The following is a 13,725-nucleotide window of genomic DNA, read 5'->3' as shown; positions in this document are numbered from 1 at the left end:
TCTATTATTATTGTTCTGTTTATTCTGCGCAGTACAAGAGCTGCAACCAGAACTCAGCTCAGCGTTGGAATGGCGAGGCATCAGCAGGCAGGATCACCTCACCACCTGGCAACGCCACTGTCAACGGCGATCTGCGCACCACCAAAGGGCTTGAACAGAGGATGCTTAACCTCGGCGTTTCAGATGACAAGTAACCCCTTGTTACTGCATCCTCTTAAATGCACGGGCAGTGGGTTGTGAAGAAATACATTGAAGGGGAAAGGAACAAAGGGGTAACAATCTAGAAATAGGGAGAAAGGAAAGAGGAGAGAGGAGAGGTGATCTGGGTTGGGTTATGAAATAATTAATAATAGAGTCCAAGTGTTTCAATGCTTAAATAAGTGTTGGGAAGTGCTCATCTCTATTGGCAGTCCTGAACGCATTCTAGTAATTCCACATTCCTATACCAGGAGTCAATCTCCCAGAGTGTAACTGCTGTTGACTTCTCACATTACTCGTCCAGTACTGACACTTGCAGTGACTATTGCCCTGATTTAAAAAAAAAAGCAAGCATTGTTGATTTTGCCTGTAATTGGGCAAGTAGGTCTTGAGAAGCATTTCTTCTGTCAGCTGTTATACTGGTTGTTGTGTTGTCTAGTTGGGCAGCTCACCTTTGGCCAAGCAGATATTTATTAAAGCATTTACTGAAAATGTTAAGACACCAAACCAAATTGTGTTAACTGCCATTGGGTCAGTAATGTAATTACCGTTTTTATTGCTTGGTTTTTATTTGTGTTATTATTCATTAGTGCCATAAATTAATGTGTTCCCAAATTGTACGAATAATTTCACGTGTCAATATAAAATGCAAAGTATAAATGCATTTCTTGAAACAGCTGACAAAGTGAAATCACACATCCAAGCATGCACACATTTGCCCGTATCACAACTTGCACACTATCCTGAAAATTCCTGCTTTAAAAAAAACCCAGCAGTTGTTTTGCACAACCTTTAGAATCCATATTAATCATGGATTTGGCTGCTGCTGTACGAGACCCATTGGTAATGCAGACACTTGCTGGTTTACGTAACATTTGACGTTCAAAGAGCAATGTGTTGCATATCCAAAAAAATACCTCAGGACATCCGGTTACAAAAACATTCTGCCGTGTAGTCTTTTGACATCAGGGTTAAATACTCTACTGTAGTCAATCATGGGGAATGGGTTGCAGTACAGGTCATATTCACTTTTAACAAAGGATTTAAAAGTTGTTGGCAAAGGGCATGACAGAGATCCTCATATGCGTGGGTCCTAAGGAAGTGCATGCTAATGTTGCATTTGCAAAACACCAATTTCCATATTCTTGGTTCTTTCGGTAAAGTCACGTAGAAGGGAAATAATAAAATAATAAAAATAAACCAGAATATAATACAATTCTCACGACGTTTCGGCCACAACGCAAGCAGCCATCCTCAGGTGAAGAAACAGAGCTGTCGGAAAGACAGCGTCCTAATTATGTTTTATTTTTATTATTTTATTACTTCCCTTCTACGTGACTTTACCGAAAGAACCAAGAATATGAATCCCTGCAGTCACGAAAGCTTTAAATCGAAACCAATTTCCATAGTTGAAACATTGTGGCCCTCTCAAAGTTCACACGTTCCAGGTCATTCTAATTATGTCTACCTGAAATAAAATGTTCAATGTCAGGTTGGATCCCAGCCCACTCATTAAAGACCCAGCACTGTGTTATCTTGATAAACAGAGCAACAGTACACTCCTGAATTTATATCACTACGGCCTCTTTACACTTCCAGGGAGGTTGCACTTTAACTGAGCGGAAGTCTGCAATGGGTCAGTTGCAGTTGTCGGTTATGGAGTAAGCAACATAAACTTATCTTTAAACCATGCTCATTTCTATGACAAAGGCCATACTATGGATCGTATGGCGCTTTACCCATGGGCTCCTACGGACTACCCGTGGCCATTGTCACACACAGCTGCCCGAGACATGCTTTTGGCCACTGTGGGAGGAATAAGATAATCTAAACAAGGGCTTGGCTGGTCAACGTGTTAATAACAATGGCTTTTATAGATTGTGTAAAATTAAAAAAAAGTATATTTTTTATTTGAGCCTTTTTTTTTATAAACAGTACTCTTAGTGCTTGGTATCTAAAATAAAAGTCAGGGTGACCCAGCTCTAGCCAGCTTACAATGACGAAGGCCTACTTACAAAGCCATGGACACAGGCCAGCCTGATGGAAAGTGATAATGGATGATTTTAAAGGATATCCTGGTGCCAAGGTTGTAATAATGCATCATTTGCACCTTTCTCCAATATATACAGTGAGGGAAAAAAGTATTTGATCCCCTGCTGATTTTGTACGTTTGCCCACTGACAAAGAAATGATTTGTCTATAATTTTAATGGTAGGTTTATTTGAACAGTGAGAGACAGAATAACAACAAAAAAATCCAGAAAAACGCATGTCAAAAATGTTATAAATTGATTTGCATTTTAATGAGGGAAATAAGTATTTGACCCCTCTGCAAAACATGACTTAGTGCTTGGTGGCAAAACCCTTGTTGGCAATCACAGAGGTCAGACGTTTCTTGTAGTTGGCCACCAGGTTTGCACACATCTCAGAAGGGATTTTGTGCCACTCCTCTTTGCAGATCTTCTCTAAGTCATTAAGGTTTCGAGGCTGACGTTTGGCAACTCGAACCTTCAGCTCCCTCCACATATTTTCTATGGGATTAAGGTCTGGAGACTGGCTAGGCCACTCCAGGACCTTAATGTGCTTCTTCTTGAGCCACTCCTTTGTTGCCTTGGCCGTGTGTTTTGGGCCATGCTGGAATACCCATCCACGACCCATTTTCAATGCCCTGGCTGAGGGAAGGAGGTTCTCACCCAAGATTTGATGGTACATGGCCCCGTCCATCGTCCCTTTGATGCGGTGAAGTAGTCCTGTCCCCTTAGCAGAAAAACACCCCCAAAGCATAATGTTTCCACCTCCATGTTTGACGGTGGGGATGGTGTTTTTGGGGTCATAGGCAGCATTTCTCCTCCAAACACGGCGAGTTGAGTTGATGCCAAAGAGCTCCATTTTGGTCTCATCTGACCACTACACTTTCACCCAGTTGTCCTCTGAATCATTCAGATGTTCATTGGCAAACTTCAGACGGGCATGTATATGTGCTTTCTTGAGCAGGGGGACCTTGCGGGCGCTGCAGGATTTCAGTCCTTCACGGCGTAGTGTGTTACCAATTGTTTTCTTGGTGACTATGGTCCCAGCTGCCTTGAGATCATTGACAAGATCCTCCCGTGTAGTTCTGGGCTGATTCCTCACCGTTCTCATGATCATTGCAACTCCACGAGGTGAGAACTTGCATGGAGCCCCAGGTCGAGGGAGATTGACAGTTCTTTTGTGTTTCTTCCATTTGCGAATAATCGCACCAACTGTTGTCACCTTCTCACCAAGGTGCTTGGCAATGGTCTTGTAGCCCATTCCAGCCTTGTGTAGGTCTACAATCTTGTCCCTGACATCCTTGGAGAGCTCTTTGGCCTTGGCCATGGTGGAGAGTTTGTAATCTGATTGATTGATTGCTTCTGTGGACAGGTGCCTTTTATACAGGCAACAAGCTGAGGTTAGGAGCACTCCCTTTAAGAGTGCGCTCCTAATCTCAGCTCGTTACCTGTATAAAAGACGCCTGGGAGCCAGAAATCTTTCTGATTGAGAGGTCAAATACTTAATTTCCTCATTAAAATGCAAATCAATTTATAACATTTTTGACATGCGTTTTTCTGGATTTTTTGTTGTTGTTTTTCTGTCTCTCACTGTTCAAATAAACCTACCATTAAAATTATAGACTGATCATTTCTTTGTCAGTGGGCAAACGTACAAAATAAGCACGGGATCAAATACTTTTTTCCCTCACTGTACCTTCCCTTCCTTGCCTCCTTTTGTTAGGTGTGGTACGACCACTGGCCATTAATGCATGGCGTTGTCAAGTATTTGTGTGTGTACAGTATAGTATTAAGACACTGTTGGCGTTTGTGACTATAATGGTATAGCCAGTATAGTAAATGCTATGTAACAGCAGAGTGGAATGGATATTGTGTTTTGAATGATGGGCTTAGAACAAAAATAATTGAAAGAGTTAGATAACGGAATTTTTTTCAGTCATTCTCAAAACTGGAATCATGGTCTACTGGTTAATGCTGTTCTCATTAATGTGCCTTTCTGTCATTTGTGTCATTTAAAATAATTATCACTTATAATGCTGTATGTTGAGTTTAATAACTGCCTTTTTAAAAATAATGCTATTTTGTTTTATACAAATGGCAGTCACTGGAAGAGCTGTGGGTCTGAAATATCAGCGTGTTAGTTAATGTTATTGAATATGTTAGTGAATGAAATATCAGCGTGTTAGTGAATGGTATTGAATGTGTTAATGAATGAAATATCTGCGTGTTATTGAATGTTTTTGTTTGCTTACAGCTAACATATTTGCGCGGTATACCCACTTCAGGGCATTTATGCTTATTTTTTAATATAAATGCCATGCGGTGTATTTGTATATACAGTGCATGTGTGAATGTATGATGGGCACCATGAAATGCTCACAATGGAGGAAGAGCACGGCTTAAATCATTGAAACAATGTGCGTGCGTTTGTCATGCTTATATGTCAGTTGCTTAGGCGTACTGCATTATACAATACGTTTCAACTTAAAGACAATAAACATTAACGAATTTGCTGGATATTTTGGCAGAACCTACTCCAATGTATTGTCTGCTCTTTTTCCTGGAATCGCACATTATTCAACCGTAGTTTTACAATGAGTAATTTTCACGATTACTAAAACATATTGTTGCTTTGAAAAACTTGTCTTTGGGAAGAAGAAAAAATGTAGATGAAGGTCACATTTTACAGATTGGATCAAATCTGGGCAGAGTATAATACATCCTGGCTGCTTGATGTGTCACTAACACTGATAATCCCACATCGTCTTTCTCACTTATACTGTTTTAAAATCACATTTGCTGACAAGCACATTTGAAAGAGTAGGTGTATATAACAAACGCAAGCTCATAACAATCACGTATACATATTACACGTCATGTTCAATGATGGTCTAATTTGTCAAAATCCGTTGGGGTTTTAAACGGTAGAGTACTTATAATTTATCGTCATCAGCCACGATGACTCCACTGCTGGGTTAAGGCCTCTCCAAGCTGTTACTTAATCACCCCCCCCACAATTCAACAATGCACCTCGAAGCTGCACCTAGAATCGGCTGATTTTGTTGTTCAATATCCTTGGAGAAAGTCCTCTTGGACGCATTGCATTCCTGTGGCGGTCACGCCATCATAACTCTTGACCAGGGGTCGGCAACCTGCGGCTCCGGAGCCTCATGCAGCTGTTCAAGGACTGCTTCGTGATTTACTCAGGACCACCGTCTCGTATTCACCACATGCATTGCGGCTCTTAAAATATTGAGTTTACCGAATTAGAAAAAAATGGCTCTTCTTGTTATTTTGATTGCCGACCCTTGCTCTTGACCATTGATCATGATCCCTTCTTGAGATGTGTCCTGTCCTACTTACTTTTCTTCATACGGTAATGTCCTTAAATGTTGTTTCTAACCTGCATATTATCTCTCTCTGAATGTAATTCCAATCATGCATTTTTCTACGTGTTTTTTAACTTTTCGTTTTTGTTTCATATATAAAAGGTTGGCTATTTTAAAAAGGTCGAAATGGCATGAAAAGGTAAGATGTGCATTTCCAATTTGAATAGGCAATAAAGGAGTATAAGTTTTATGGGAATAGTAAATTTTTCATGGGGTATAATGTCAATTTACGAAAGCTATATCATCAACCAATTTCAGTTGTCCAAATTTAAAACGTAGCCATGAATTTATAGGTTACCATTGAGACAGTGTTTTAATATTTTTTTTACAATTTCCTGCTTTTGCTGAAAAGTATGCGATTATAATGCGTTGTACTGTATGTCGTACTTTGCAAAATGTGATTGCTTGCATGAAGGGATAATTTGATGGCTTTGTATTGTAGACGTGGTGGCAGCGTGATGGGTTGTTGTGGTTGCAGTTTGCAAATTTCACTTAAAAATTTTGCAAGTACGGACTGTAACTTGAAGGACAATTCTCGGTGGTCTTACTGCATATGAAAATATGCTTCTGTTTCATACATGGATAGGATAAAGTCAGTTCTCATGATCCTGTTAATTATGCTGCCCCTGTTGTGTATGAAGTATTGTAATGTTAGATGAGTGTGCAGTGCTGTATGGCCTCATTTCTACCCATGCCATTTTGTCAAAATTGCCTTTTTTCCATTGACAATATTCCCTCTCTGTATATGTAAACGTGTGTGTGTGTATACATGGATATACACTCTTGCAAATATGGATGTAAACTGAACTTACATGGGAGGGGGTTCATGCAGAAAAGCTCAGGAAATGAGGGCCATCATGTTACAGATGTTTTCATTGTGTGAAAATTTACAAGACGGTGCTTTTTTCCTGACCGGTGTTGGTAACGCTGTTTGATGTCAGATTCTATTAGCCCTGGATGGCTGACCTGCTATTTTTCATGTAACAACACCTTTTTATATTTTTTATTAGACGTTCCACTTTAATAAATGCCCATATAATGGATCTGATTACTGTTTAAAATACAGATTTATTCAATTTGACACTGTCCTATTTAAAAATATTCGGAGCTTCTTGGCGAAAAGTCCAAAACAGGTCACGCTGATTTACCCGATCGCGTGGTGGTGCAGCCGCTATCCGTGCGGACGTATTATTTTCACAGTTGCGCTTGCCTGTGCGGAAACCAAAAAAAAACTGTATGAAATGTGCCATTTTTTTATGCTGCGTGAAGACTCTGAATTGTCATGCCTAAAAACGCGGGCAATCCCCTCGTCAATTTCACACTTAATAGCACCCCGGCATTGTCATAATGATAATGACATTGTACTAACAACACTTACAGTTTTAAATACAAGAAAGGTAAACATTTAACGTGATTTTTCCAAGAAATGAAACATTGCAATACAGAAAAGTATTTTTTCTACATACTACATTATATGTTGAAAATTTAGGGTGCAGGTCTTGACGTAAATAAATAAATGAAATTGAGCAGACAGGAACCTGTTGATAGCGAGTGTTTTGCAAAAGGGGGAGTAATGGAATGGTCATAATCAGGTAAAGAGGCACAGCATTATTTATGTACCTCAGTATTGATTGTTAACATTTAAAACACTTCCTCAAATGACATGCATACACAACATACCTAGGAATACAATATGGTGCATCTTATTATTGAGCACTGTACACAAAATATCTGTGAATGATGGTGTCTGATTCATGTGTTGGCATGAGCTAAAGCAGGGACGTGGTTTAGTGTATTAAATTCCAGCAAATTGCCTTCTTGACTGCGAAGCCAAAGTAGATGTGGTTTGGGAATGAGTTTGTACCATTTTTTATTTTCTTTCACATTCATATGGAATTGTGCCAGTCTTAAATTTTCGCTCCAAAAAAGGAATTGACAAAGCACCAAACAATGCAAACCAAAGCAATAACAAGTGCAAAAAAAGTACAACTAAAAATGAAACAGCTTGACAATAAAAGAACCAGATGACAAGACACTCCCAAGCGACTAAAATGTGTTTTTCAGGAGCTGGCACTGCCCATGGCTGGGAAGCAGTGTACTATGGGAACTCACAGCCTAGGTAATCCTCACCCAGACCAATGTACTTCCCGGCAGTGTTGGTCAAGAAACTTCACCGAATTCTTCACATTATATCATTTGTGAGGGCAGAGTTTCCAAATCCTTAAATCGAAAAATCACCAAACAGAATTCAGAAAGTCACTGCATGTCATCAGGGGCGGAGCCAGGATTTTCAGCCCAGGGTGACATTCAACAAATTTTAATTTCAAGAATGATTAGAGAGTCAGGCTGTTGAACTAGACGCCATCGGTTGGCGACACACTCTGACAATGCAGTTGCACGGAGTCCGCCAGACCGAGTGTCGTACACTTTAACGCAGAATGTTTCAGATTTTCGATTTTTTTTTTCGGGGGTGACAATTTTCTACCCTGTCACCCCCTTGGCTCTGCCCCTGCATGTCACTAGATAGATAAAAAAATGTATTAAACATCGTCAATGGATGCGCGATCCTGAATACTTGCCTGGAATTGCTCATGAATCGCATATTGTCCTCGTCCCAGAAAGTCACTGGATTTGTCACGGATCGCTAGGATGGCCTCACAATGAGGAGACCTTTACTCTTCCTGGCCTGCCTCATAAATCTCTATTCTGAGTCAAGGTCATGACACTGCTATGAGTTATCCAATTACATATCTTTCCATTGAAATATGGCAGAGCTTTGCAATGCAGCATAGGTAACGTAAGGATTACCACATTTGAAATCAACCAAATATGGACAATGATCACATACAAAAAATATTGTACTTTAAAGTCATGTAATCAGGCAAATAATAGTTTGGGACAACGGCCTAAAATCTATTTAAAGAGCCAAAATAGTTCCAATGGGTGGCATCTAAAATGCACTGTCTATACGAGCAATGGAAGGATGGGAACTGTGGGTAACTTTAAACGAAACACTCCAGTAACCTGATAATAGGAGTTACCACATATACGTGTGGTGAAAATGCAAACAAAAAAACATGATTTCACAGTATGTGCATTTATATTCTTGGTTCTTTCGGTAAAGTCACTTTGAAGGGAAACAATAAAATAATAAAATATATATGAATCACTGCAGTCACGAAAGCTTTAAATCAAAATTTAGTATGTGCATTGTCTTTGAAACTGATTGGTCCACACCAGAGACAGCTTTCTTGACATACTGTCAGAGCATATTTTTTTGTTTGCATGTTCACCACAAGTATATGTGGTTAATACAGACATGATTCCTTGCAAAGGTTTCAGTTTGGTGTTTTAACATTTTAACACCTGTTTTATTGCCAGAAAGGGGAAAACCCTATTATCATGATTTAATACTGGCAAAGGAGGTTTCATGATGTAACTCCAGTAACCTCATTGGTATATTACCACACGGTTACTTTTAATATTGCTGCTTAAAGCCAATTCGACTGCATAGCTAGGGCCTGCATCATATGCCTCGATGGCCAAAATACCCGATTAACCTTCGTCAAAGGTCAGCCAATCAGAGTGGGATCACCCGACCAACCTCCGCATTGGTTGGAGGGTCAAGAGGATCACGTCAATTAAGAGGTTTTGGTGCCTAATGGCCCCGTTGACAACACATGAATTGGATCCATTGTGTTCTTCATGTCTACAAAAATGTAATATACAGCATTTGGATAAAATATGTCGTGTTGAGAAACTTTAATTCCATACTTCTTGTTTCAATTCCAATCATTACCTTTGTGTTAAACATGTTTTAGAATGATTACTTTTACATGTTTTGTATTTCCAGAGCACCAAAAAGCATTTTTCCACCGATTACTGTTCAGGAAAGTATTTTCAAATTCATTTACAGTATTGTACTTTGCATAATTCATGGCCAGAATAAAACTGCATCTGCCGCCATTTGCTGCAAAATTGATATTTGATCGGTGCCTGCTCTGTTGTGAAATAGTTTTGTTTATTTTCAATTTTAAACCTATCCACAACCATGTGTTTTTTTTATGTAAGGTTTAGTGCCTTCATGGCCATACAGTATACATATCCATCAGTTTCCAATATGCTTGGTTGTGCCATGACAAACCCATTTTGTGGACCTCACTGCAGATATATTTGTCCAATGTAAACATAATTGCTGTGTCAACACTGTTCAGAGGGGGTTTGTGTGAACTTCTAATTTGTATGGGTAGATTATCCACTGTGTTTACTTATTGTAAGTGGTAGAACCTTGAGTCTATTTTTGGAAAATAAAACCTTAGCTTTATTTAAAGCTTACAACGGTGTTGTGTTTTGGCTTCATTAACTGATACCTGTATTAAGCATCTATAACTTACACACTCCAATATACTCACATAAGCACGTCCGATCATCCAAAAAATAACATTTGGCCACCTCTATGATCTTATGCAGATATTTACCATGGTGAAATAGCCACAGATCAAAAACAAATACCGACCACCACCTTATACACAAACCTTAATCCAAAATAATTCTGTACCAGTGCTCTCCCACAGCAGCTTCACGTTGGACAATGGCCATTTATTCGGTGCAGAAACCACAGCCCACTCTTCATTTTGTTCTCTGTTACAAGACAGTTTTAATGATTGCAAGTGACTGTGGAAATCCTGACTAGACTACGGAGTTAGAACATTGTGAACCCCGGAAATGTAGCAAGAGACCTTGCAGACATCCATACAGCTTCCTCCCTCCCTTACAATGTGCTTGGCTTAAGCAGACCCCTGAACTTGGACTCACAAGCTATGATACAAATTAAGACCATGGATGCTGCCGCGGTGTTTATGGCTGAGCACACCGTCCTTGCAATCCAGAGGTTGCCAGTTCTATTCGATCTTCCCCGCGCTACGATTGAAACGATGGAGGGGGCAAGCTTAAATCCGCAACCACCCACTTCTCTATCCACCCAGCAGTATAAACAACTCATAATGATTGTAATTATTGTAGTCCATCGGCAGGTCGCGTATGGTGGGGGGGGGGGGGTAAAGTGTGGGTACATTACACCTCTTCGTAATATCCCTCGTGTGCGGTGTCGCTCGCGTCTCGAGCACGCTGCACCCCACGGTGGCAACGCGACCGGAGCGAGGCTGAGAGGTCGCTCACGATCCCTCGCCCGATTCTCGTGCGAGAAACGAAGGGGACTCAAGCGGCGCTGCGAAAAATCCGTGACACTCGAGGGCACATTCGTGTCTCTGTTGCATGTCCGTGTCTGTGAATGGGGGAGCTGTCGTTGTGTAGCGGTGAGCTCGCGAACCCTGTCCACCCGAGATCGAATCCAGCTCACGGTCAACGCCGGTGACGATGATCTGAACTGGTCCTGGTGGCCTCCCTTAGGTCGACTCAGCCTAAAATGTGTAACCTGGTGCGGTGTGTAAGCATCGCCACCCGGAAGACAAAGGCGGGCCCGGGTGTCGTGGTGCCGGCCACCCACCCCCTCGTGTTTCGTGGTCGCCTTCGGAGGACGCTCGCTAACAGCACTAGCCCCAATCGTCTGCTAGGGCTATACGGGGGGTCTTTGTGTCTGCGTGAGTGTATTCGTGTCTCTCTCTCAGCGTGTCTGTCTCCGTGTCTCAACGTGTCCCTTTCCCTGTCTGTTTGCCCAACTACGCATGCACGGCCGAGGGAGGCTGAGAGGACCGGAGGTGGCGGCTGACGGCTGTCTGCTGCCGGACTAATTGGCGAGGTTCGGGGCTCTCGGTTCTCCCTCCCCCCGTAGTTACCGACAACACCGCGGCAGAGAGAGAGAGCGGTGTTCTTCATTGTGTAGTGGGTACAAATGGGAGGAAGCTTCTTTGGAGGCAACACGTTTATTACAACATTAACAGCATTAATAAGCCCGACCCTAGCCAGGGGTTCGGGCTCTGCCCTTTGGGTTCTTCTCTTCGGTTCTTCTGGTGGCTCTTCAGGCGGGCGACAACTGCCGGGACCGTTCAGGGACCCGGCTTTTATACACAGTCCCAGCTCACTCCGCCCCTAGCCACACCTTCCTTCTAGAATCTTCTCAAGGGACCTGGAATGTGACGTCACCCCCCCCCCCAGCCCCCTCCCTGGGGTCCGCACCCTTGGTGTCACGATGCTCCCCAGGGGATTACCGAGGACGAACGTCCCGACATCATTCACCTCGCCGGCTCAGCCTCCCTTCCGCCCCCTGCTGACACAGGGCCGGCTCTGCCGGCTGCGAGGACAATTGCAAGGCCCGCGGGCCTTTAGTGCGGGACCCGACAAGACTACGCAAAGAGTGAAACCTCCCCCCCCCCCATCATTGTGCTGCTGTCAAACCCCAATCGTTTCAAATGTGTGGCGGCCCTCACACACTGATGTCATAGCGGCCAAAGTGGCCCTCCCTCTGGAGATTGATGAAGAGCACTGCCTCGCGTGAAGGTCCTACTTCTGCCAGGGCCGGTGTGAGCAAGCAAATGCAAAGATACCCCCTGCGCACGGAGGATTTTTAAATTACCATGAAGTGTGGGTTTGAAATAACAGATGTGTCTTTTAGCATCTCCCATGCGTAATACAACTATGCCCCCCCCCGCCCCCCCTTGTGCCAAGAAAGCCTTCTTGGCAAACGTGGAACATTAGTCCAATGGTTCCATCCACATGCCAATCTTGGGCCGCACCGTTGGCATGTGGTACCGTACGTACTTGGCCGTGACCAGACCGGGGTTAACGCGGTTCCTGCTGCGAGCAGGAGTTTCCATGGCATTCAGAACATACAGCGTGACACACGTATTTTCTCTAAAGAGTGGGGAACCAGTGAAAAATGAAACATGGAAAATGTAACATTTGCCAGGAGCCCCCATCGAGTAACCCACCCTCTACTGAAATGTAAAATAATTTTCGTACACATGTTTGCATTATAATAATCCTCTCCAGTAAAACTCTTTGATGTCAGCGATGAAGATCGCGCATTGATCATCCACTTAACCGCCATTTGTGTCACAGATAATTATAATAGGGTGAATCTGCATAAAAATCCATCATCTGCAAAACATGATTGGATAATAGGAAGATGTTTCGAAAGGCAGAATGGGAAAAACTGCAGATAATAATGGTTAATAGGAAGAATGAAGTCGCGGATGATAGTCATTGTGATTTGTCTTTATTTATTGTGGAGGGGAAATGGCTCACTTTTATAGAGTAATGCAAAATAAAACGTCATTCATTGAAACCCTACCTATGTGATATTTTAATATGCAATACTGTAATCAAGAAAGTGTGTTTAATGTTATTGTATTCGACCCAAACCGGGCCAGAATAACATACACGCGGGTGTTCTTCATCGAGTCTGCCTACTTACCGAGTGGCGATTATAAAACTGCATGCATGTGGTGACCTCCACCTGTTTTCCTCGAGCTCCCATTACGCAAAATTCAGTGGAACCATATGGTGTTTAAAGATTAATGGTGTTAAGAATGGTGGGGGCCACTGACGCTGCAAAATTAAAACTCCCTTGGCCTCATAATTAAAATGGCATTCCCAAATTTTCATTTGCCCCTCCAACAAATGGCATTCTCATAGAGCTCATCCGGTGGAATGTGTGCAATACCGATTCAGCCTACGGTGTTTTTGGAAATGGAGAAAATTGGGTGGGTTAGGGAGCACAGCTTGCTCGAGAGTGGAGAGGAGAAGAATGAACAGAAGCCACACACAATAATCTCACTCACCAATATGATCACGCACATTCACCCATGGACATGGCATGGCATGTACAGTGAGGGAAAAAAGTATTTGATCCCCTGCTAATTTTGTACGTTTGCCCACTGACAAAGAAATGATCAGTCTATAATTTTAATGGTAGGTTTATTTGAACAGTGAGAGATAGAATAACAACAACAAAAATCCAGAAAAACGCATGTCAAAAATGTTATAAATTGATTTGCATTTTAATGAGGGAAATAAGTATTTGACCCCCTCTCAATCAGAAAGATTTCTGGCTCCCAGGTGCCTTTTATACAGGTAACCAGCTGAGATTAGGAGCACACTCTTAAAGGGAGTGCTCCTAATCTCAGCTTGTTACCTGTATAAAAGACACCT

General features: G+C 42.1%; 1 protein-coding gene across 2 annotated transcripts in view; it reads left to right on the top strand.

The window, feature by feature from the left end:
• The window catches only part of CTNNAL1 (catenin alpha like 1), a 111,736-nt gene extending 101,782 nt beyond the window's left edge, over positions 1–9,954 (top strand). For both annotated transcript variants that reach the window (XM_032946074.2, XM_032946075.2), the window contains exon 19: positions 33–9,954. In XM_032946074.2, the coding sequence (XP_032801965.1) occupies positions 33–194 (162 nt within the window). In that variant the 3' untranslated portion in view covers positions 195–9,954. The remainder of the gene's footprint in view (positions 1–32) is intronic.
• Positions 9,955–13,725: the final 3,771 nt, after the last annotated feature.

Source organism: Petromyzon marinus, chromosome 4 (assembly GCF_048934315.1).
Source record: "Petromyzon marinus isolate PM22_M1 ecotype Great Lakes invasive population chromosome 4, UKy_Petmar_22M1.pri1.0, whole genome shotgun sequence".
NCBI classification, from domain to species: domain Eukaryota; kingdom Metazoa; phylum Chordata; class Hyperoartia; order Petromyzontiformes; family Petromyzontidae; genus Petromyzon; species Petromyzon marinus.
The sequence above is the reverse complement of the archived record's forward strand: the minus strand, read 5'-3'. Positions and strand labels throughout refer to the sequence as shown.